This window comes from Solanum lycopersicum, chromosome 3, assembly GCF_036512215.1.
Source record: "Solanum lycopersicum chromosome 3, SLM_r2.1".
Classification (NCBI taxonomy): domain Eukaryota; kingdom Viridiplantae; phylum Streptophyta; class Magnoliopsida; order Solanales; family Solanaceae; genus Solanum; species Solanum lycopersicum.
Window position 1 is genome coordinate 47,659,162 of NC_090802.1, and position 23,774 is coordinate 47,682,935.

General features: G+C 31.7%; 1 protein-coding gene across 1 annotated transcript; it reads left to right on the forward strand.

Annotated features, from left to right (window-relative positions):
- The first annotated feature begins 8,945 nt into the window (after positions 1-8,945).
- On the forward strand, positions 8,946-11,816 carry LOC101263982 (probable cinnamyl alcohol dehydrogenase 9). The gene is made up of 5 exons (XM_004235018.5): positions 8,946-9,142; positions 9,237-9,350; positions 10,139-10,652; positions 11,184-11,337; positions 11,449-11,816. Exons 1-5 carry the CDS (start codon positions 8,952-8,954, stop codon positions 11,649-11,651), a joined length of 1,176 nt encoding a protein of 391 aa, XP_004235066.2. The 5' UTR covers positions 8,946-8,951; the 3' UTR covers positions 11,652-11,816.
- The last annotated feature ends 11,958 nt before the right edge of the window (positions 11,817-23,774 follow it).

Consider the following 23,774-nt stretch of genomic DNA (forward strand, 5'->3'; position numbering starts at 1 on the left):
TAAAAAAGTTTAAGAATCCTAAAGATGATGCTAAAAAAAGGGAGAAGTTGATATTCTGAGAACTCAAAGTTTTCTGAAGAGGAAGGTGTGTAAAAAAAAAGAAATAAAATCTTCTTGGTTCCTCAATTTTTGATCTATTCATCTCGGTGGCCTTGAGTTGTTTGTGTTACCAATCTTTCTGTTATGAAAAACCCAGGCTGATGTTGGAAGCTATGACAGTTGCTCGTGTTAACTGGAATACTGAAATGGGTTCTTTAAAAGTCCATCTTCTGAAACAACACTGTCAGAGGGACCAGGTGCCAAAAAAAATAAAAATAAAAATTGGTAGCTCTAAAGGTTAAACATACAGGTTGGGCTGCACATCATGTTGTACGCTAAGAGAAAATTCTTGAAATCTTATGCTAGGGATATGCTCTACTAATTCTATTCTTTCAATCCCTTGCCTCTAAATCATCCCTTCTCTTCCTACCTCTCTATGTCAGTCCTTATTTATCTCTTGGGCATTGTTCTGGTTTTCATCTGTAATCATACATGCAATGCTTTGATGACTGATCTTTTGTTTATGAATGTAAAATGTCTTGTTTCTACTGAGTTGTCTCATTACTTTATGCCTTTTTACTCATGCTCTGTGTTGCCCAAGTGGCCATGAATTTGCAAGAACTATATTTTTGTCAACTTGGTTTACTGCTTTAACCCTTTTTTATGATGTCAAAAGGGGGAAAGTTGTTAAGGTAAGGTATGAGATCAATAGTGTTATAACTGCTTGAAGAAGACATGGTCACATCGATAGGACGAATCAATGGTAGCTACTTGAAAAGATATGGTCATGCTAATAGGGGGAATAAATGCTTGCTACCTGACGAGGACCTGGTCCTGTTGATAGGGGGAAGAAGATGTTTGTCATCATCAAAAAGGGGGAAGATGATATGTTGATGTTTTGATGATTTGACAAACTTTAGGTATGATTAAACTCTAGTTACCCCCAAGAATTCTTTTTGATAGGGGGAACTGATGAATAAGTATGTCATCATCAAAAAGGAGGAAAATGCTATGTTGATATTTTGATGAGTTGACAAACTTTGAGATGATGAACTCAAGTTACTCTAAGAATTCTTTTTGATAGGGGGAACTGGTGAATAAGTATGTTATCATCAAAAAGGGGGAAAATGTTAGTTCGAAGCTGAGTTAAGATGATAGCTCGAACTTGATATGAAGTTTTGATGATTTAACAAACTTATAGATCTAACAAGGAACTAAATCCTTGTTATTGGAACTGCTGACAATAAGATGAATGATAAACTCAGTGTGAGGTATATTTGTGTGCTATCATCAAAAAGGGGGAAAATGTTATATTCTAGGTGTTTTGATGATCCTCACAAATGCGGGGATCTGGTTCCTGGCAGAGTGCTCTCGTCCAGATACAAATGGGGTACAGTCATAAAAGCTGTCATGTCAGGTGGTAGGTGAAAAGTGCAGTATCCTACACCAATAAGAAGAGCTGACGATATTGTATGTTTCAGTACCTCACAAATGCAGGGACCTGGTACCATGCAGAGTTTCCTCCATCACATACATAATTGGTTACAGCTGTAAAGCTGTCACGTCAGAGGTTGGTAAGGCGTCAGTGTACTACACCAATCAGAATGGAGGAGGGTGTTTGTCAAACGGATAATAACTTTTTATGTTTGATACTTTTAGCATGACAAACACCATATTATATTCATTCATCCAAAGAAGAAAGTCAGCCAGCAAGCCTTTTCAAGAACTCATACAGAAGTTTGCAAGGGACCTGGTTCCCGCAAGCAAGGGACCTGGTACCTGCAAGACAGCGACGTGAAAAGGACGAAAAGACAGCAGTCAGAAAAGCTGTTATCTCTGATGCGGTAGGTGCACAGCTTTTCCAACAGCAGGCCTTCAGCCAATGGGATGACTTCAACGAATTTGTGGGAAATGATATTATCTCTTTCCAACAAACACAAATTCAAGACTTGGCAAATTAAACTTGGATTTTCTCTGAAAATTCACAAGCTTGAACATAAGGCCATCTTCAAGAAAGAACATTGCTCAACTCAACAGAAGGACCTGATAGAGTAAAGAAGAATTTTTGTTGTATTTAGAGCTTTATGTCTATGTACTTACTTTGTAAATCTGTTCCTAATCTATAAAGGATTCAGATATTTGTTTTGGGTTTGTAAAAGTCTAAATCAGTTAAGGTTAACTGATTTAGTGGGCAAAATTGTTTTGTTGCTTAGTCAAATTCTAAGTCATCTAGAGTTAGGTGGTTTAGTGGGCGGTGTGGTATCCGCTTAGGCTCTTCAAGTAATAGGTAGATTACTTGATCGTGAGATTAATAACTTTTTCTCACATTGATTGTAATCGGGTTTCACTTTTGCTTGAGAAGATTAGTGAAGACGGTTGTAGATCCTGTGCAACAGGTCGTGGTTTTACTCCCTTGAGCAAGGAGGTTTCCACGTAAACTACTTGTGTTGTATTCTTCATATTGTTTAATCTTCTGCACTATTTTTGTTGTGTCAAGGGACCTGGTCCATTGACTGGTAGTGGACGCACGTACTTCAACACATAGCTAAACTTAACCAGGGTTCTTTTAAGTTTAGTTAGTTGCCGAAAATTGACTTTAGTGACAAACACAATCGCCACTATAGCATTTTACGTACGATGGCAACTCTTATGGGTTTTGGCCACTGAAAATGACTTGACAAGGAGACATAAGTTGCCACAATAGTGTTATACATTTAGTGGCATCTGTTGTAGCTGATAGAATGAGCTTTAGGGGTGACTAAAATGGTCTCTCAACTAATTATATCTTTACTAGCAACTTGAATTGACACTAAAACCTATTTTTCCAACAACTACATATCAAAAAATTGCTTGCAAATGTTAAAATGCATCCACTATTATTTACTATTTCCTCTGTTTCACAAAGAATGATCTAGTTTGACTTGACACGAAGTTTAAGAAAAATAAATAAGACTTTGATCATGTGGTCTTAAATTAAATTTATGTCAAATGTACAAAATTATCCTTTAATTTTGTGGCCTTAAACATGCCACGTGGAAAATTTTTACTAAAAAAGAAAGATGTCATTCTTTTTTAAACAGACCAAAAAAGAAAGGAGTTCATTTTTTTTAAACGGAGGGAGTAGTATATATCTAATATTACCAATATATATATATATATATATATATATATAGGAATAAATTAGTTTGTTAATTAAGTAGGAGTCCTTTAATTTTTAAAAATTAAATAAAAGTGACAAATAATCTCAACTCATTTAAAATGGGTAAAATCAAGTCAAACTCATATCATCCACTTAAAAGCGGACAATTAAATTGGTAAAACAGGCCCATTTATAAAAAATAAAATAAAAGTGACATTAATATTTTTTGAAGGTGTAGGTAACATAGGATGGGTTGGATAAGGAAAAAAATAGATTTTTATTTTTCAAAAACATTTTTGTAGGGAGGGGGGAGGGGCTGGTGTGGGTGGGGGGATAGTGGTGCTGGTGTGGGGAGGGTCGAAGTAGTAAAAAATAAATTATTTTCGTAAAAAAAGTAATTTAATTTTTGAGGCATTAGGATTGAGGTTGGGTGGAGGTAAAGAATGGGGTAAGAGATTTTGCTTTGGAAACTTTTAAGATGATTCATATAACTTGTTTTTATTCATTTAAATTATGAATCGTATCAAGTATTTTATTCAATTTTATTTAACTTATTTTCGATCGATTTATCTTTGACTCAACCTACTGAATTATCACTCTTAGTCACATGCATCCATGGAACTTCAAATAATATGGTGGATATGTCACTGACAACCATGTGCCTTGTTTTAATAAGACACTAACTTAAAATGAATTAACCCTAAGTGTGAGAGAAAAGGAAAAAGTTTTACCATTCAACATTGAAAAGAAATGCGGAAATGATGACTATAATGAAGAGGGCAACAATGGAGATATAATTGAAGAAAAAGGTGAACGAGCTAAAGCAGATAGATAACTTTTGAGAGAGAAAATGTCGGGTTCTTTTTTAAAGGGGAGAAAGGATGATGTGAGAGAACGTGAACTTAGGTTGTAAAATATATTTTATGAATTTAACCATTTTTAAAATTATATTTTATACCCCAATAATTTTAATCATTAATTAGAAAATGATTTGATTTGAATCAGTCAAACTTCTCATCAATTTAAATTTCAAACACTAATTTATCACCCTCCCGTAGAGAAGTTGAATTCTCTCATGTGGATTAGTCAAATTTCTGATCAGTTTAAATTTCAACACTTGTTTATCACCCTACACTCAATTCATACAGAGAGATTTAGAGAAATAATTAAAAATGGAGAGAATGAGCAAGCAGAAAATGCTTTTGGGTGGGCTGCCAGGGACCCCTCCGAAATTCTCTCCCCCTTCCATTTCTCCTGCGGGCACCTTCTTTATTATAGGTTGACTACACCACACTCCTTTAGAATACAACTTTTTGAATTTAATGAGTATTAACTTGTATTTTTAGTTGTTGGGTTCTGAAGGTGATTAGCGAGTCATGCGAATGTTTACAATTGCAAATAATATGATTGAAAAAATCATATGACAAAAACTTATATTAAAAACATAATATTATTATATCAAAAATAATATAAAAGAAAATATCATAAATTGTTGAGAGAATAAATCTCCCCATAAACTAAACTCTTAAACATCTACATTATGAAAGTTATTGTGTTTTTTTATATGAGAAGAGGGGTATTCAATTTATAGGATTTCAAACATTTCCTCTAGGGAACAAATAATCCAAATTTGAAAGAAAATCATAAACATTTATGCAAAAAAAATTCTTCTCTTTTTTTTTAAAAAAAAAATTTCAAATAATTAAGATAAGAAAATCAGGGCAAAACCCATTTTAGCTAGATTTTCTTGATAATTCTTGACCCGCCTTATTCATATGTTTGATAATCTTGCTTTTCACAAAATCTTCAACTATCACTACTACTTACCATGATTTAAAAATGGAAAAAAGAACAAATGTACCCCCAAATTATTATAAATGGTACTTTAATACTCTCCGTTATACTTTAGGGCTATATACGCCCTTATCATTAATATTTTAGCTTATGTATACTCTTGAGTTTAACAAAAGGATATGTGGCATCATCTAAACCGTTCAATTAAATTTATATTAATTTTTATCCACAAATTTTAACCCACCCATAATCAGACAACCCGATAATTTTCAAATTCATACGCCTATATCCAAACCATAATCCAAAACACTCAAATGCACTAAAATAATTTCATTGAAATATGCAGCGAATTTTAATATTTATTTTTTATCAACTTTGTAATCAAATACATCTCTCTCTAACATTTACAAATCCAAACTTGTTATTTCAACATACAGGTGATAGAGAAATGGTGATTACACAAGAAAGATGGGAGAATGAATATAATTATATGCATATATGAGAAATTACAAATTGGATTCGTGTCGACGTTTTTTGCTTGCATTCACTGGAAATATAGTTCAAGGTAGATCACATATGTTGTCAGCATGGACTTGGGAGACCTTGCGTGCTTTTTCACCTCTGATTGTTGCAATGTATGCACCCACCAATCAGTCAAAGACTAGGTTCCTTGATTCTGCAGGAATAGTAACTAAGAGTTGCGTCCACTTGTTTCGATGGGACCAGGTCCTCAGCACTGTTATAATAACGAACCGTAAAATAAGTGCTGAAAGTAAATATTGAACAAATAACTTTACGTGGAAACCTTTTTGCTCAAGGGAAGAAAATCACGATCTTTCTCAACAGGACTTTTCGAAGTGCATTTCACTAATATTTTCACAAGCAAAAGTAAAACCAGTTTTACACCAAGAGACTAGCCTACTAATCTCTATGCTAAGTAATATTTCCTATCACTTAGCTGAGCCAGAGTAGATACAATACTACCCACTATGCTAACCCGCACCGATTAATATAGATTTTTCTAAGCGGATACCACACCGCCCACTAAACCCCCACCCTTTGAACAATTTAAATTTTGACTAAGCAACAACAATGTTACCCACTAAATCACCTAACTCTACATGATTTAGACTTTTAGACACCGAAACAAGATCTGAATCTTTTATACATTAGGATCAGATTTACAATGTAAGCACATAGACACAAAGATCTAAATACAACAAAGACTCTTCTTCACTCTATCAGGTCACTTTGTTGAGTTGAACAATGTTCTTCCTTAAAGATGACCTTTTGTTCAAGCTTGTGAATTTTCAGAGAAAATCAAAAGATTAATTTTCCAAGTTTTGAATTTGTGTTTGTTAGAAAGAGATAATATAATTCACCACAAATTCGTTGAAACCGTCACATTGGTTGAAGGCATTTAGTCGGAAAAGTTGTGCACCTACCGCATCAGAGGTGGAAACTTTTCTGACAGCTGTCTTTTCACCTTTTCACGTTGTAGTCTTGCGGGGTACAGGTCCCTTACAAACTTCTTTGCGAGTTCTTGAAAAGGCTTGCTGGCTGACTTTCTTCTTTAGATGAATGACTTTAATATGGTGTTTCTCATGCTAAAAATATCAAACATAAAGAGTTATTATTCGTTGGACAAACACCCTCCTCCATTCTGATTGGTGTAGTACGTTGACGCCTCACCACCCTCTGACGTGACAACTTTATCGATGTAACCAATTATGTATATGGATGAGAGCACTCTACCAAGGACCAGGTCCCTGCATTTGTGAGGATCATCAAAACACCTATAATATAATATTTTCCCCCTTTTTGATGATAACACACAAATATACCTCACACTGAGTTTATCATTCATCTTACTGTTAGCAGTTCCAATAACAAGGATCTGGTTTCTTGTTAAATCGATAAGTTTGTTAAATCATCAAAACTTAATATCAAGTTCGAGTTAACGTGTCAACTTGCTTCGAACTAACACATATCAATCAAATCTCTCTAGGACACTATAAAATTGACTTTTCAATTGCCAGTCAAGATTATATGTTTGCCAATGATGGTGGCAGCGTTGACGTCTTGGTTCGAGGACGCACACAATTTCATAGCCAGCCAGAAAGCAATGGTGAAAAAATGAAGGAAAGAGAAGTGACGGGAATCTTGTAGCCATGATTTATTCAAATTTGCTTTAGATAATTGGGTCATGGGCGGGTTTTTAATTTATGGATAAAATTAAAATAAAGTTATTCAAATCGTTTAGATGAAGCCACCTGTCCCTCTGTTAATCTCAAGGGTATACCCAACCTAAAATATTAACGGTAAGGGTATACATTGCTCTAATGTATAACAGAGGGTTGCCCTAATGTATAACGAAGGATATTGACGTACCATTTATAATAATTTGGAGGTATATTTGTCCTTTTATATAAGTTAAAAATTGGAGCCTTGTGTGTCAAAAGTTAGAAGCAGAGTTGAAAGTGGAACTCATGCATTAAAAGTAATATACATGAGTTGAAAGTGAAGTCGTGCGTTAATAAAAGATGCATGATTTAAAAGTGGAGCTCATGTATTAAAAGTAAAGATACATGAATTAAAAGTGTACCTCGAGCATTAAAGTTTGCAAGGGTTGAAATTTAATTTTGTTTTTAAGGAAAGAATATCAGGATTTTTAAAATATATTTGAAATTTTTTTTCACATGTAGTAGTACAAAAATCTTCATTGTTATCAAATTTGTTACAAAATGATTTGAACCACTTTGGGCCTGTCTTCAACCTCATTCTATTTGATCAATGAAATATGTGTTGTTATACCACTTGTTGGGTTCTGAAGGTAATTAGGGCGGCATGCGAAAACTTACAATTGCAAATGATATGGTTGATAAATTAGACGATAAAAATTATACTAAAAACATAATATTATTATATGAAAACTAATATAAAAGAAAAATATCATAAATTGTTGAGACAATAAGTCTCTTATTATGTTTTTTTATATGAGAAGAGGGTTTTCAATTTATAGGATTCCAAACATTTCCTCTAAGTAAGAAATAATCTGGAAGAAAATTATATTTTCCTTTCAGGAAAAATAAAAATTTTTATGGTAATATTTTATTTTTTATTTTAAGAAAAAAAAATCAAATAACGTAAGAAAATCACGATAAAATTCTAACACTAGCATATAAACGATAGCCACTCAATGTCTTTCATCAGTAAACTTTTGCATACCAAGTGTGGTAAGGTAAAGATAACCTTTGTTGCCATCCTTAGAAGTTCTCTCTAGGGAATTCGTTAGTGGCACAACAGTTTGACTTGGTGTCACAACAGTCACGCATGTAGTAGCCCTTTTAATTGCCATTTTTCATTGTCAAAATTGACAAACCGATTCAGTAAGCAATAAACAGATTTGCAAACTTATCACAACAATAACGACGAAGTTTTTATATTTTTCAAATATTTATTCAAGTATGAACTTTACTATTCCAACGAAATTTAATATTCTATGAGTTGAAATATTAATTCACACTTAATATTTAATCGATTAATGTAATTTTTATATTTTTTTGGATCAAATAGAGAGTCTGATTCTTTCGATAAAGCTTTATATTTTTCAAATAAAAGAAACACAAAATTAGAAGATTTTTAATCTTTGAAAAAGCACACACCGTTAAATTTCAAAAGGGGATTGAAAATCACAAAGATTTTAATTTCCAAACAATAATATGAATTATTAATAATAAAAATTAATTTCTTTTAAGATTGTTATCTAATCTATACTATTACCAAACTATTTAAAACAATATTTTTATATAAAATAGGAAAGTTTAAATAAAGTTGAAAGATTGTAGGAAATTAATATGGTTTTGAACTTTTTAAATTAGTTGATTATAAACTATCCTATCCAAACAAAACTTTAATTATATAATTATTTTGTTAGTAAAAGAGTGGATTTCTTTCCATAATTAGTAGTGGTGCAAATATGAAAAAAAAATTTAGTGCGGGGGAATTCAGAGAACTCAGAATTGACTTTAAAAAGTACAAGTTCCTCCTCCCCAAACAGAGATTTAGAGAAATGGTGAAAGGAGCAGTGAATGAGCAGCCACAAAAAGCTTTTGGATGGGCTGCCAGGGACCCTTCCGGAGTTCTCTCTCCCTTCCATTTCTCCCGCAGGTATCTTCTTCAATTCATTATAGCTTGGCTGCATCGCAACCCTTTCAATTTAATGAGTTTAAACATACATACATGCATGTTGAATTGATGGCAGAGAAAATGGCAATGATGATGCTACAGTGAAGATACATTATTGTGGAGTATGTCACTCAGACTTGCATACTTTGAAGAATGAATGGGGATTCACAAAATACCCCATTCTCCCTGGGTAATTTCATGTTAAAATATCAGCACTTGTACTTTTACTTCTCTTTCTGCGTAGTTAGAGTACATGTATACATACCAAAATTATGTAGGTTATTTCATAAAATTCTCTTTTATCCTCATGAAACATGAAAGACAGTTGCAGTGCGGATCTAAAAGCAGTTGATTAAACATACACAAGGGATAGGTGAACTTAGTTAGGTACCCAATACCATCAAGTGTAGTCAATGTACTGGAGCTAATCCTTTTGCATCCAGGGGATGCTTATCATTATCTCATCCTAAAAGTTACAGATTAGAGCTCCTTCTCATAATACTTGACAGACACAGATTTCAGGTGCGGTGAATATTATCACCTCCAATCTTAACTGCAATCTCAAGTTTGAAATCTGCGAATGAAATAGTAGTGAGAATAATGAATCCAGATTAGTTGATGCCCCAAAGATTTACCGGGCACTGAAAATTGACAAAATGATTTCAGCTAGTGTCACTAAATAGTATTTGTTAGAAACTTCTCTCTGTTCTTAGTCCTAGTCCTAGTTACAAGTGTTTCTGCCTGTTCTCTGGTATCCATATTTGAGTTACACATTATCAAATCACCATTACATGAAATTCAGGAAAAATTGACTAGTTGAACACTAGCATGTTACATTTTGGTTCTTCAATATAATTAATGGTTTGCCAGTTTTAGTATCACTCTAAATAGTATGATAGGTAGTCAACAATATCTTGAATATTTCCAATTTAATGTCAGAAGTACTAGTTACAGCACAAATAATTTATTTGCATGCAGGCATGAAATTGTTGGTATCGTGACAGCAGTTGGCAGTAGTGTCCATAAATTCAAGGTTGGTGACCGAGTTGGAGTTGGGGTGATTGTAGGCTCCTGTCAAACATGTGACATCTGTGAACAGAGCTTGGAGAACTATTGTCCCAAAGCGATATTTACCTACAACTCCACAGATCATGATGGTACAAATACCTATGGCGGTTACTCTGATATCATAGTTGTTCATCAGCGCTTTGTTCTTCGATTTCCTGAAAACCTGCCTTCTGATGCTGGGGCACCGTTATTATGTGCTGGAATCACTGTATACAGCCCCATGAAGTACTATGGTATGACCGAACCAGGCAAGCATTTGGGTATTGCTGGATTAGGTGGCCTTGGTCACATTGCTGTGAAGATTGGAAAGGCCTTTGGGTTAAAAGTTACTGTCATCAGCACCTCCCCAAAGAAGGAAGATGAGGCCATCACCAAGCTTGGCGCAGATGCTTTCGTTTTAAGTACTGATCCTGCAAAATTTAAGGTACGTAAGTAGAAAAAGAAATGAAAGTAAAAAAGTTTAAGAATCCTAAACAAGTGATGTTCTTCAGAAGATTAAGTTCAGTAATGTGTTGAATGTTTATATGTCAACATTTAAGTCATCAAGGTTCTATTAAGAAATCTTTAACAGAATTGCAACAAAAATTTGGAAATAATGTTCTTGATCAATCGACTAGAATAGATACATTATTGGAGATGATCAAAAGCATATTAGAACAACTATGCATCAATATCAGATAAGTTGAGGTGAACTATATGAATCTTCATGTAGCTCAATCACAAGTTAGTGAGGTCCCGCTATATATTAACCACTGTTTGTGTACTTAAATTATAATATTAAGCTTAGTTGCTTGTTTTCTGGTTTCGTTTTGCATAATTATTTCAAACTAGTAATCTTAGCTACCTCGTCTTTCTAACTCTTGAATTTTTTTCAACGAACAATATTCATTTATGTGTGGACTGATTCAAGCAAAGTTGTTTTATGGACTATTCTGTTTGGTGGTTGTCTATGAAGGCTGCTGTGAATACCATGGATTACATTATTGACACCATTGCTGCGGTTCATCCATTGGCTCCACTGCTCAGTTTACTGAAGATGGATGGTAAGCTTATCACTATTGGATTGCCTGAAAAGCCACTGGAGCTTCCAATTTTCCCTTTGGTTTTGGGTAAGCCACACTGATTTGGAACAACAAAAAGATATTAATTTTAGTTATCAGCCATTGTAAGTGCAAGATCGTATATAATTAATCTTGCAAATTTGGTTATTGAACTAACAGGTAGGAAGCTTGTTGGAGGAAGTGACATTGGAGGCATGAAAGAGACGCAGGAAATGTTGGACTTTTGTGCAAAGCACAACATTACTGCAGATATCGAGCTGATTTCAGTGGATAACATCAATATGGCCATGGAACGACTTGCAAAATCTGATGTCAAGTACCGATTTGTGATTGACATAGCCAACTCTTTATCCCTATCCTGAAATTGTTGAGGTAGTTGCTACTGTTTCTTCTTTCATTACCAAAAACTTGATTTTAAAGTCGAGCAACATATGATTGAAACTATATATGTAGCAAATTGATATATGACCGGTCAGGTTGCGGTTGTTATACTATTATTATGACAATATACCTTTGAGCTTCTGTGAGTTCTCATGGTTCATTAAGCTTTGTCTCATTTTGCTAGAGCTATTTTGAATTGATTAATCCTAAAGATATTAGGAATGAAAAGGCAAGTAACATCAAAGATGGTGGGATAATTGACTTTTAGTGACGAACACAATCGCCAGTGTACCCGAAACTCTAACACTGACACACCTAAATTTAATCAGGATAATATTTAAGTTTAGTTAATTGCCAATGAAAATTGACTTTTAGTGACGAACACGATCACCACAATAGCATTTTATGTTCGGTGGTAACTCTTATGGACACTGAAAATGACGACATAAGTTGCCACAATAGTGTTATGCATTTAGTGGCAGCTATTATCGCTGCAATAGAATGAGCTTTATGGGCGACTAAAATCGTCACTAAACTAGTTATATGTTTAGTAGCAACTTGAATTGCCACTAAAACCTATTTTTCCAACAATTACAGATAAAAAAAATTGCTTACAAAATAGTAAATGCATCCAGTATTATTTAGTATACATCCAGTATTACCAATATTGTTCAATGTCATTGTATATATGATAAAAAGAAAACATTAAAGGCCTTCAAACGGGATGGTCTATTAAAAGGGACAAAGAAATTAGGTAATTAGGTGAGAGTTCTGTCGTCTCATTTCAGCTTTCAACCGCATTTCCACCATGATTTTTCTCCAAATAGAGTTCTTCAAGTTTTAAATATTGAGTAAAAGTGACAAATAAATAAATAATATTAATTAAATTTAAAAGTATTTTCTAAATAGCCCCAAACTTTTATGTTGTACACTTTGCCCTTATATTCTTTATTTCTTTACCTTTAAATATTTGAAATTTTATCAAAATAGACAAAAAAAAGGCTTTGTTTCTCAACTCCATTCTCTTCCCACCGATCCTCTACAACTGCAGCTATATTTGTCAATCCTTCTTTCTTTTTCTTCTTGTTCTTCATCTTCCTTTATTTGCAAAATTATGCTTTTATATAGAATATCCATCAAGAAAAATTTATGAAAAAAGAATATCAAAATATATATTTTTGAGTTTTTTGGTATTGTATTTATTTTGTTTAAGCTTTGAATAAACTAAAAAGAGTACTATTGATAAGTATGAAAATAATTTTGTGTCAATTCTTAATCTGCATTTAGTGAACCCAAAATGATTGTATCAGTCAATAACTTTCGTAGTTATCCGGACAACTGTCGAAGTTGTTTATTGAAATAATTAGATATGTCTTTGTCGTTGTCCAACAACTGTCTTTAGTTGTCTGGTGATAGTAGAAGTTGTCCCAACAACTAGTGCAGTTGTATTGTGTTTTGTTGTTGGTCAATTGAAGAATTATAAAAAAAAATACTTTTGTCGTATTTATAACATGTACTCAATGATACGATTGTTAGATCAAACAACTTAATATTTGTATCTTAACAACTTTTAATTTTTATAAAAAACTTCTAATTTTTATATTAACAATTTCTAATGTTATTGGACAACTGTAACAGTTGAAGGGTCAAGTCCTTTAAACAACTGCATTAGTTGTCCAACGAAATTGAAGAGTTGTCTAACAATATTGGAGAGTTGTCTAATAACTTTGCATAGTTGTCTAATAATAATTGAAGATCGATCTAGCATTTTGTATAGATATAAACTAAGTCGTTTAATAATAATTGAAGATCGATTTAGTCGTTTTGTAAACTATTAATAAGTATAAAGCAAGTTGTTAATAATAATTGAATATCGATTTAGCCGTTTTGTAAACTATTAAGTATAAACTAAGTCGTTTAGTAATATTGAAGATCGATCTAGTCATTTTGTAAATTATTAAGTATAAACTAAGTCATTTAATAATGGTTGAAGATCGATTTAGTCATTTTGTAAACTATTAAGTATAAACTAAGTTGTTTAATAATATCTGAAGATCGATCTAGCCATTTTGTAAATTATTAGGTATAAGCTAATCGTTTAATAATAATTGAAGATCGATTTAGTCGTTTTGTAAACTATTAAGTATAAAGTAAGTCATTTAATAATTAATTGAAGATCGATTTAATAGTTTTTAAACTATTAGGAATAAACTAAGTCGTTTAATAATAATTGAAGATCGATCTAGTCATTCCATAAATTATTAAGTTTAGAGTAAGTCATTTGATAATAGTTGAAGATCGATTTAGTCTTTTTGTAGACTATTAAGTATAAACTAAATTGCTTAATAATAACTGAAGATTGATTTAGCCATTTTGTAATTTTTTAGGTATAAACCAAGTGGTTCAATAATAATTGAAGATCAATTTAGTCGTTTTGTAAACTATTAAGTATAAATCAAGTTGTTTAATAATAATTGAAGATCAATTTATCCATTTTGTATATTGTTAAGTGTAAACTAAGTCGTTTAATCATAACTGAAGATCGATATAGTTATTAAGTAAATTATTAAGTATAATCTAAGTCATTTAATTATAGTTGAAGATCGATTTAGTCGTTTTATAAATGGAAAATGCACAAGCACCCCCTCAACCTATGCACGAAATCTCAAAGACACACTTATACTATACTAAGGTCCTATTACCCCATGAACTAATTTTATAAGTAATTTATTATCCCTTTCACTAGCATGAAAAAAAATCAATCAGCCTTGGGCCCACAAGATAGTGTCATGTAGGCCGAAAAGGGGTAGAAAATTATTATTAAAATAAGTTCAGCGGGATAATCGAACCTTAGTATAGTATAAGTGTGTCTCTGAGATTTCGGGCATAGGTTGAGGGGGTACTTGTGCATTATCCCTTTTATAAACTATAAAGTATAAACTAAGTCGTTTAATAATAACTGAAGATCGATTTAGTTGTTTTGTAAACTATTAAGTACAACAAATATGATATATAGCTACGAAATTATTAGCTATGACATCAAATTCGTCACTAATTATTCATTTTTAGTGATAAAATTTACTTTTCGTGCTTTAAATATATGAGACACATACTTTTAATGACGAAAAATAAGAATTCGACTCATCGTTTTGTCCACTAAAGTTTTCCACCAAAAAATCATTTGTCACCACTTTGTTAAGTGGTGTTAGTCACGAATTTTCTGTTATGGGTGACATATTGTTTCGTGACTAATAGTGTATGTAATTCATGACATACTACGACATCAAATTCGTCACTAATTATTCGCTTTTAGTAACAAAATTTACTTTTCGTGCATAAATATATGAGACACATACTTTTAGTGACGAAACATAAAAAGTCATAGCAATGTTTTGTCCACTAAAGTTTCCCACAATAAGAACCAATTGGCGTCATTGGTTAAGTAGTGTTAGTCACAAATTTAAAGTTATTAGTGACACATTATTTCGTCACTAATAATGTATCTAACTCATGACAATAATTTTTTTGTCTTACAATTTATTAATTTTGGATACAAAACAATTTCATCTAAAAACATATATTGTTACAATAACCACAAATTAGAGTTCGTAGTTTAATATTATAAATTTTAGCTATGAAAATTTATATTTAATTATGACATTTATTTCGTCACTAATAATATAAATAATTTGTGACAAATATTCTATGGTCTCTAATCAATCTATGATTTAGTGACAACAAAAGAATTATCGCAAAATATGTAAGGTGTTAATAGCGACGACTTAAAATTTCTAGTGAATAATTAAACTATTTGCTACGAAAAAAATGCATAGCTAAATACAATTTTTTTGCTACAATTGTTCATGATTACAAGTGACAACTTACAAAAAGAATAATACAAGTGCTTCATAAGAAGTAGACATAGTCCATTCTTTAATTGACAAGTGAAAATATTAAAACCAACGAATTTGGTCGATTTCGTAAAAACGAAAAGTTCAAATACATCAATTTTCTTAAATTACAAAATTATAAAATTCATCATTTGAAAATACAATTCAATTTATAAGTATTGTGAGTGGGAACTGTTCTACACTAGATCACTAATATTTGTTAATTTAGCACTTTTGTTTTTTGTTTGACACACTTTCAATGAATAAGCACGATAAAAAAAATAATTTGTCAAGTCTTTGTGCGAACTTTTTTGCATGTCTATTGATTTGTTATTGGTAAACTACATAGATTAAGTCGGTGTATATGCTTCTGTCTATAAATATATACATATTTAATGGTAATTCCACACACATCTGTTGAGTAACTATACAGAGATAACATCGATTTACAAACATAGACTTTGAAAATTGAAATAAACTAAAAATGAAAGCACAAATAAAAGAAATGAAGTATAAAATAAAACAAAAATGAACAACAAGAGAGAGTTGATCTGATGGTAAGCACTCTTCACTTCCAACCTTATGGTTATGAGTTTGATTTCCCAAGGCAGCATATATGTAAAAAGTATTTTTGTAACGTTAAATTTTATCATATACATTTAAAAATAAAGTACAAAATTTATATCATTAGTGACGAAATTAAATCTTTTTCAACTACAAAATATATATAATAGAGACAATTGATTTAGAGATGATGTAATTTTGTCGGTAGTAATAATCTTTTTAGTGGCAAAGCATACTATTAACTACAAAAAGTATACATTTTACAACAAATAAATTTGTCACAAATGATTAAGCATTTGGTGACGAATTTTCTTTTTGTAGTTAATATGATACTTTTAGCGATGAAACACTAAATTGTCTTTGTATACTTTTAGAGACACACATTTTAGTGACGACTGAGTGACGAATTATTTTTCGTCACATAAAAATTTTAGTGACGAAATATGATTTATTAATGACGAAATTTTTTGTCCCTGATAATTGAATTTGTTGTAGTGAGACTAAGTGGTTTAATAATAGTTGAAGATTGATATAGCTATTTTGTAAATAATTAGGTATAAACTAATCATTTAATAATAATTGAAGATCGATCTAGCCATTTTGTAAACTATTAAGTATAAATTAAGTCGTCTAATAATAATCGAAGATAGGTTTAGTCATTTTTTAAACTGTTAAGTATAAACTAAGTCGTTTAATAATGACTCAAGATCGATCTATTCATTTTGTAAATTATTAAGTATGAACTAAGTCATTTAATAATAGTTGAAGATCAATTTAGTCGTTTTGTAAACTATTAAGGATAAACTAAGTCGTTAAATAATAAATGAAGATCGATCTAACCATTTTGTAAAATTATAAGGTATAAACTAAGTGTTCTAATAATAGTAGAATATCAATTTAGTCGTTTTGTAAACTATTAAGCATAAACTAAGTCGTTTAATAATAATTGAAGATCAATCTAGCCATTTTGTATATTATTAAGTATAAACTAAGTTAAGGCAAGTCATATTCATTCCAACAAGCAAGTGATCAATAAAAATACAAGCATATGGTTCATATGCTGCACAAGAATGGTTACTTGACACATTTTTATGCGCTCATATGACCATGCATCATTCAACAAATTTTCAGATAAATAATTAAACATCCCGCTTTGCTTGAGTAGTTTGGGCCACAATATGAGAATGAGTTGGATCAGTGTGAAAAAGTCAGCTCATCACACACATGAATATTGCAATCATAAACTTGAATCAAACCTTTCTCCATCACTTTCACTTTCATCACCTTTTTCTTCTCCACTATATTTATCTCCATCACTTTCATCATTTTATTTTATTTTTCACTTGAATTTTTGCTATTTTCGTTACTTTTTTCTTCACCTAATAGGTCAGTGATGCTCTTACAATTATTTTTCCATCTCACTATATTGCTTCTCGCTATTTTCATCACTTTTTTATTCTACTAATAAGTCATTGCTGCTCTTACTAGTTTGAAGTGTTGCAGTACCTCTTTTCTTAGCAGTCATATAGCTCTCATCATTTTCTCCAGCATCTGGATTCGGTGAAGATGTTTCAATTCTTTTCCTCTTATATTGACGCATTATATCTACACTAAAATAGTTAAAAAGTTAGTAAATAAAATAAAATTAACTTAATAGGATCAATAGAAAATGTGTAATATAGTACATTAAACATCAATAATTATATTATTTGTCCTACAACTAATCAATTGATCAACAACTGAACACAATTTTCTAACAACTATCGTAGTTGTGGGAACAACTTATCTAATCGTCCAACAACTACATGCAGTTGTTGGACCATTTTGTATCTGAAAAGATATGTATAAATAACTTTAGTAGTTGTCTAAACAACTGTAAAAATTGTTGGTTGAAACAACTAAATTGGCTAAATCGTTAACACAAAATTATTTTATACGGACTAAAAAGCTCTTTTGAGCTAATTTTAATTTCAAGCAGAATAAATGCAATGCAAAATAACAAAAAAAAATATGATAATGATTTTCTTCTTTATGAAAACCTAGTTTTGATATTGAAGAAAATTTGCTAGGAAGAAAACACAATTGAAATTATTAAATAATGATTTAAAATTTGAAAAAAATTGAATTTTTTCCCAACTTGTTGTTTCTTCGCCATCCCAGCTTTTTAATTCTATTCTATTAATGAAGAACTCTTCAAAGTCCTTATAAGTTGGGAGTTTATCAAAATTTTAAAAATATTATTTTGAGTCATTACATTTTAAAATTAATAGTTTGGTCCCATTCTATTAATGTTAAACAAGAAAATAGAGGGGGGGGGGGGGGGGGGAGGGGAGGATCCACTTGTCCCTTTTTTTATTTGAAAACTTAAGAGGCATTCTTACCTCATTTTAAACTCTTGGTCAACGCCATTTGTGTTCTTGTCCCTGTAATTAAGAGGGAAAAATATTAGAATTACTTTGAAAATTCTCATAATCTAATACTAAACAAAGGTTACCTCAGAGTATAAAATAGCAAAACACATTTAAGAAAGCAAAAGGGACAATATGACCGATGAAAATTGTACACAATTTGATCCCAAGTACATTTAGCTCAAATCATAAAAAATGTCAAATACCTATAGCATATCTTTTAGGTGTTAAAAAAGCTTGAACTTTTTCCCCTCAAATTAAATGGTCACATCTCAACTAGTCCTCAGTGGGCATGCATGTGTAGGGTGGTGCCTCTCAAGATTGTTATACAACTCAGTAGTTTTATATATATATATATATATATATATATATATATATATATATATATATATATATATATATATATATATATATAATGTATGGGAACTTTGTAGCTTTATCTTTTATAAACAAAATTTTGAAACAAAACCATAGGCACCATCCAAAACTATGAACAAATTGGCAAAGTGCACCTTTTCACTTTATAGACGTATATTTATATGCTATGATATGTTCAAGATTCTAGAAGGTAGAGATTAATATGTTCCTCCATGATCCACTTCTCATAGTTCTAATAATTGGGATAACACTATTGACTAATCAAGATAACATTTAGCAGTCTCATAGAACTCAAAGTTGTTGTAATATATATATTATATTAGAAAGTTTTCCACAAATTGCTTAACGCGTTCGAGCTACCCCAACATATATAGACTAAAGCATTAACTTTTACTACTAGTAAAGAAACATTACTTAACCAATGAGTATGAACCATTATCGAACAAAAAAAGATTTAACTCGGATTAGTCAAACTTGTCATCAATTTAAATTTCAACACTTATTTATCACCCTCCATGAGATAAAATTCTCTTGTGTTACTACAAAATTACTATTTAACTCCCCAAGAATCTTAATCATTACTCCCTCCGTTTAAAAAATAATGACCCTATTTCCTTTTTAGTCTCTTTCAAAAAGAATAACCCTTTTCTTTTTTGGCAACACTTTAACTTTATCTTTTCAGGGGACATATTTAAGACCACAAGATTAAAGGGTATTTTGGTATATTTTTGACATAATTTTAATATAGAACCACAAGATTAAAAAGTTTATTTCTTTTCTTAAACTCCGTTTCAAGTCACTTTAACTTTAACTTTGCAGGTGACATGTTTAAGACCACAAAATTAAACGGCATTTTGGTACATTTGACATAATTTTAATCTAGAACCACAAGATAAAAAATCTTATTTTTTTTCTTAAACTCAGTTCCAAATTAAACTAGGCCATTTTTTTTATAAGAAGGGAGTAATTAGAAAAAAATTTAATTTGGATTAATCAAACCTGTCATCTGTTTAATTTTCAGCACTTATTTATCACCCTACACTCAATTCTCTCGTGTTATTACTTAGACAGATCGAGAGATTTAGAGAAATGGCCAAAGGAGGAGAAAACGAGCGGGCACAAAAAGCCTTTGGGTGGGCTGCCAGGGATCCTGCGGAATTCTCTCTCCCTTCCACTTCTCCCAAGAGTACCTTCTTCATTTTAGGTTGATTCACTATTAATAAAATTGCCAAAAAGTGACGGACTGTGTCGTTTTTTTGGTCAAAAGTGATGAAATCATGTTCGTCACTTTTTGGCTCGACACTTTTCAAAAAGCGACAGACAACGTCGCTTTTTGATTATTGTTTTTCATGATTTTTTTAACAAAAGCGACGGAATCAGTCGCTTCTTTTATATTCTCATTTATTTTTTATTTCAAATAAGTGACGCAGCCTGTCACTTTTAATATTTTAGAAATCTCAGAAAAGCGACAGACTAAAGGATAGTGTCCGTCGTTTTTTTGAAAATTTATATTTTAAAAATTCCAGAAATGCAAAAGACTAAAGGACTAGAAATTAATTTTGTAAATATCCATAAAAGCGACTAAATAAAGGTTCCTGTCCGTCACTTTTCTGGGTTTATTTTTTTAAAAAAAAATAGAAAAAGCGACTAACAAAATCACATTGTCTGTTATTTATTTTTTGACAGCAGAAATTAACAGTTTATGTTGTCCACCTGCAAATATATATCAATTCAATTCATATTCATCAGCTCAACATCAACAACATATAAAACATCAAATTAAAATCAATCTTCAAAAATATTTGAATCACAATACAAATGCTTATAAAGTTATTCAAAATTAGTTCAAAAAATTTCATAAAAGACCTATATTAGGAAGTGTGATCTACAAAATCATCATCCTCGTGACTATCGTCGTCGGTGTCCTCAGTAGGAGATGATGTAGTAGGCCAACGAGCGAGGTGCACCACTTGTTCTTTGATTTCATGAACGGTCGCACTCATGATTTGTTGTTCAGCTACACTTCTTCATTCCGACTCTGCCAGTGCAGATGTAAGCTGTGATATTTGAGCAGACATAGCAATCTAATACCTTCTAAGACTGAATGGAGTCTTCTTACATCATTTTGAGAGCCTGGACCATAGACTCTACCCTTGTGTGTCCCCCTCCCCCCCCCCCCCCCCCCCAACAACTTTCTCTTTCCAAATTTGGGTGGACAATTCAGGTGTCATTTGAACTGAACTATCTAAATTCTAAACGACGTATAAATGAAACTCATTCTGCATATTAAGTATAACAATTGACATCAATATATATATATATATATATATATATACATATTATAAATATATTCACTATTAATATATATTATTCGTATTAAATTATTTATAGAAGTTCTTTTGTCCCTTTCCCCAATCCACACATTTTGATCCGACTCATTTTTTCTTCTTCACATGAGTCTTCTTGAAAACCTCTGATTCGATAGGAGTGTGCCCCAATTCTTTTTCCTATAATAAAAACTAAAATTTATAACGATATATATGAATCAGCTAATTATTTATTTAAAAGTTTGAATTTGAACTTATCATCTCTCTTGTAATTGTCTCAACGTTCTTTACACCTCCGGTGTGCAACGAACCACACTTAAGACTGCCTCTAGCCTTTTTGGCTTGTTGAGGCAACATTCAACTTGGACATTGATCAGTATTCCGAACCTTCTTTAGCCAGCTAGACAGTCTCGTGGTTGCCCTCCTCACAAGTGTGGCCGCAGTGACCAAATTGTAACTCGACTTGTAAGTACACATAGTCTGAAAAAAGTAAAGTATACTAAAATTATTAAACATATTAAATTAGATCGATAATAAGGAAAGTAAAGTATACTAAAATTATTAAATTTAACTAAAAAATATCGTATATTGTTTGGATTCTAACTCCAAGAGCGATAAACCTGTGTATAAAGTCTTCTAACACAATCTTTAAAAGCCCGCGCAACATCCTTTGCAGGATGTCACCTACAAAACACATAATAAATATGTTACTTCATGAATAATATATTTAACTATAAGAAATAAATAACATGAACTAACAAATAGATAACAAAACAAACTTACAAAGATCCATCCAGCTCAATCATGACTCTCTACCAGGTCTGTCCTTCTGGCTAGGAGCTAGAGCAGACATCTCAGCATTCGGTGTAGCACTAGTTGCAGCTGTAGTAGAAGTGATAAATTAGGATACACGAAGTTGAGTTAATACAGGCTTACCGGCCATAACATCTATTTGCTCGCTTCTAGAATCTCCAATTCTCATGGAAGATTACTAAGGAGATGTACCATCTGATATCTTACCTACCGATAAGGGCCATAATTTATGAATAGCTTGTAAAGGTAAGCCCTTGTAGCACCGTGGAGGCAATGCCTGTGAAGTAGAGGAAGCACCGACTGATCGACGATAATTAGGATAATTTGCCCAGGATCTGTTGTACCAAACAGAAGAACAAATAAATGAGTATCACGACTGATGCACTCTAACGAAAAAAGAAATATATCCTAGAATATCCTCAGGATCTATGGGTCTTCTAGTTGACTTCTTCTTTTTAGTCTTATTAGTCTGGCTAACTCCAAGATGCTCGTGATGTCTATCACCATCACCGCCTGATGACATTTGTATATAAATTTATATGTATAGTATATAAAAATCACAAATTAAATAAAATTAGCAAAATAAATTAACTTACATATACTAGCTTTCATTCTACTACTATTCCTCCTCACTTGTTTCAATTCCATCATTCTTCCATTATTCCTCCTCAGTTGTTTCATTTTCATTATCGTCTCATTCTTCGTCATCAAATGATTCATTTTCCTCATTGTTGGATATTTCTTCCTCAACATTCAATATCTCATCATCAGATACTTCTTCTAATATGTGTTGAGGATGTTGTAGTGTGATTTCTAATTCAATATCAACTTGTTGATGAAAATGCAATATCATTTTAATACGCCACATCTAAGACATTTTCAATTTCAATTCTTCCCAATGGATTACTTTTTATAAAAACCCACCAATCAACTTTGTGTCTAGCAATGAATATGGAGAGTAATACACTTGTTTATCATTTTGCGCAGTAATAAAAAAAATCAGAACTTTTGTATTTTCTGGTGTGCTTTACTTACCTGTAAATGAACTCATAGTGTTTCACAAAATAAAACATTTAACTTAGCGAAATTGGCAACTAAAATATGAAGATCAGTCAATAACAACATCCCTTATGTTAGAGTTGTCATTTTAGTTTCAAACTTGCATCGTATTTTAAAAGCTCTTGTACTTATGACACCAATTCTTAGGTAGTACATTTTTTTCAGTTTTCCGCATTCGTACTTATAAGGAACTCAGTGTTGGAGATTTTGCTAATTGTTGTCTTTTCACTCATTGTTTTATCGAAAAAATGATTTCGAAAAGAGTTTGTTTTATTTTGACTTTTAGGAGTCGCCACTTAATTTTTAAGAAAAAATAGGAAAACTTTGTTTCTAAACAACTTAAACAGAAAAATTGTTTTGAAACATTTTAAGGGTTCGGGATTCCTATTAGTATCTTTGGAAGGTGTTTAAGGCACCTAAGATACTCCGCTAACTTACGGTTTTCCGGCGATTAACTTATTTGACTATTTTGTTTTAACTTTTACAATTTCGAAATTGAACTTATTAAAGATTTCAAATAGACGAACTTTACTAATTTGCAATTTGTTTTTAAAATTTAAATTTTACATGAACCCTTTAAACTTAAGCAACTTTCAAGTTTAAATCTTTAATCATTTTGAAGTTTCAATTTTTATTTTGTTGATAAAGCAAAAGGCGTTCGATGG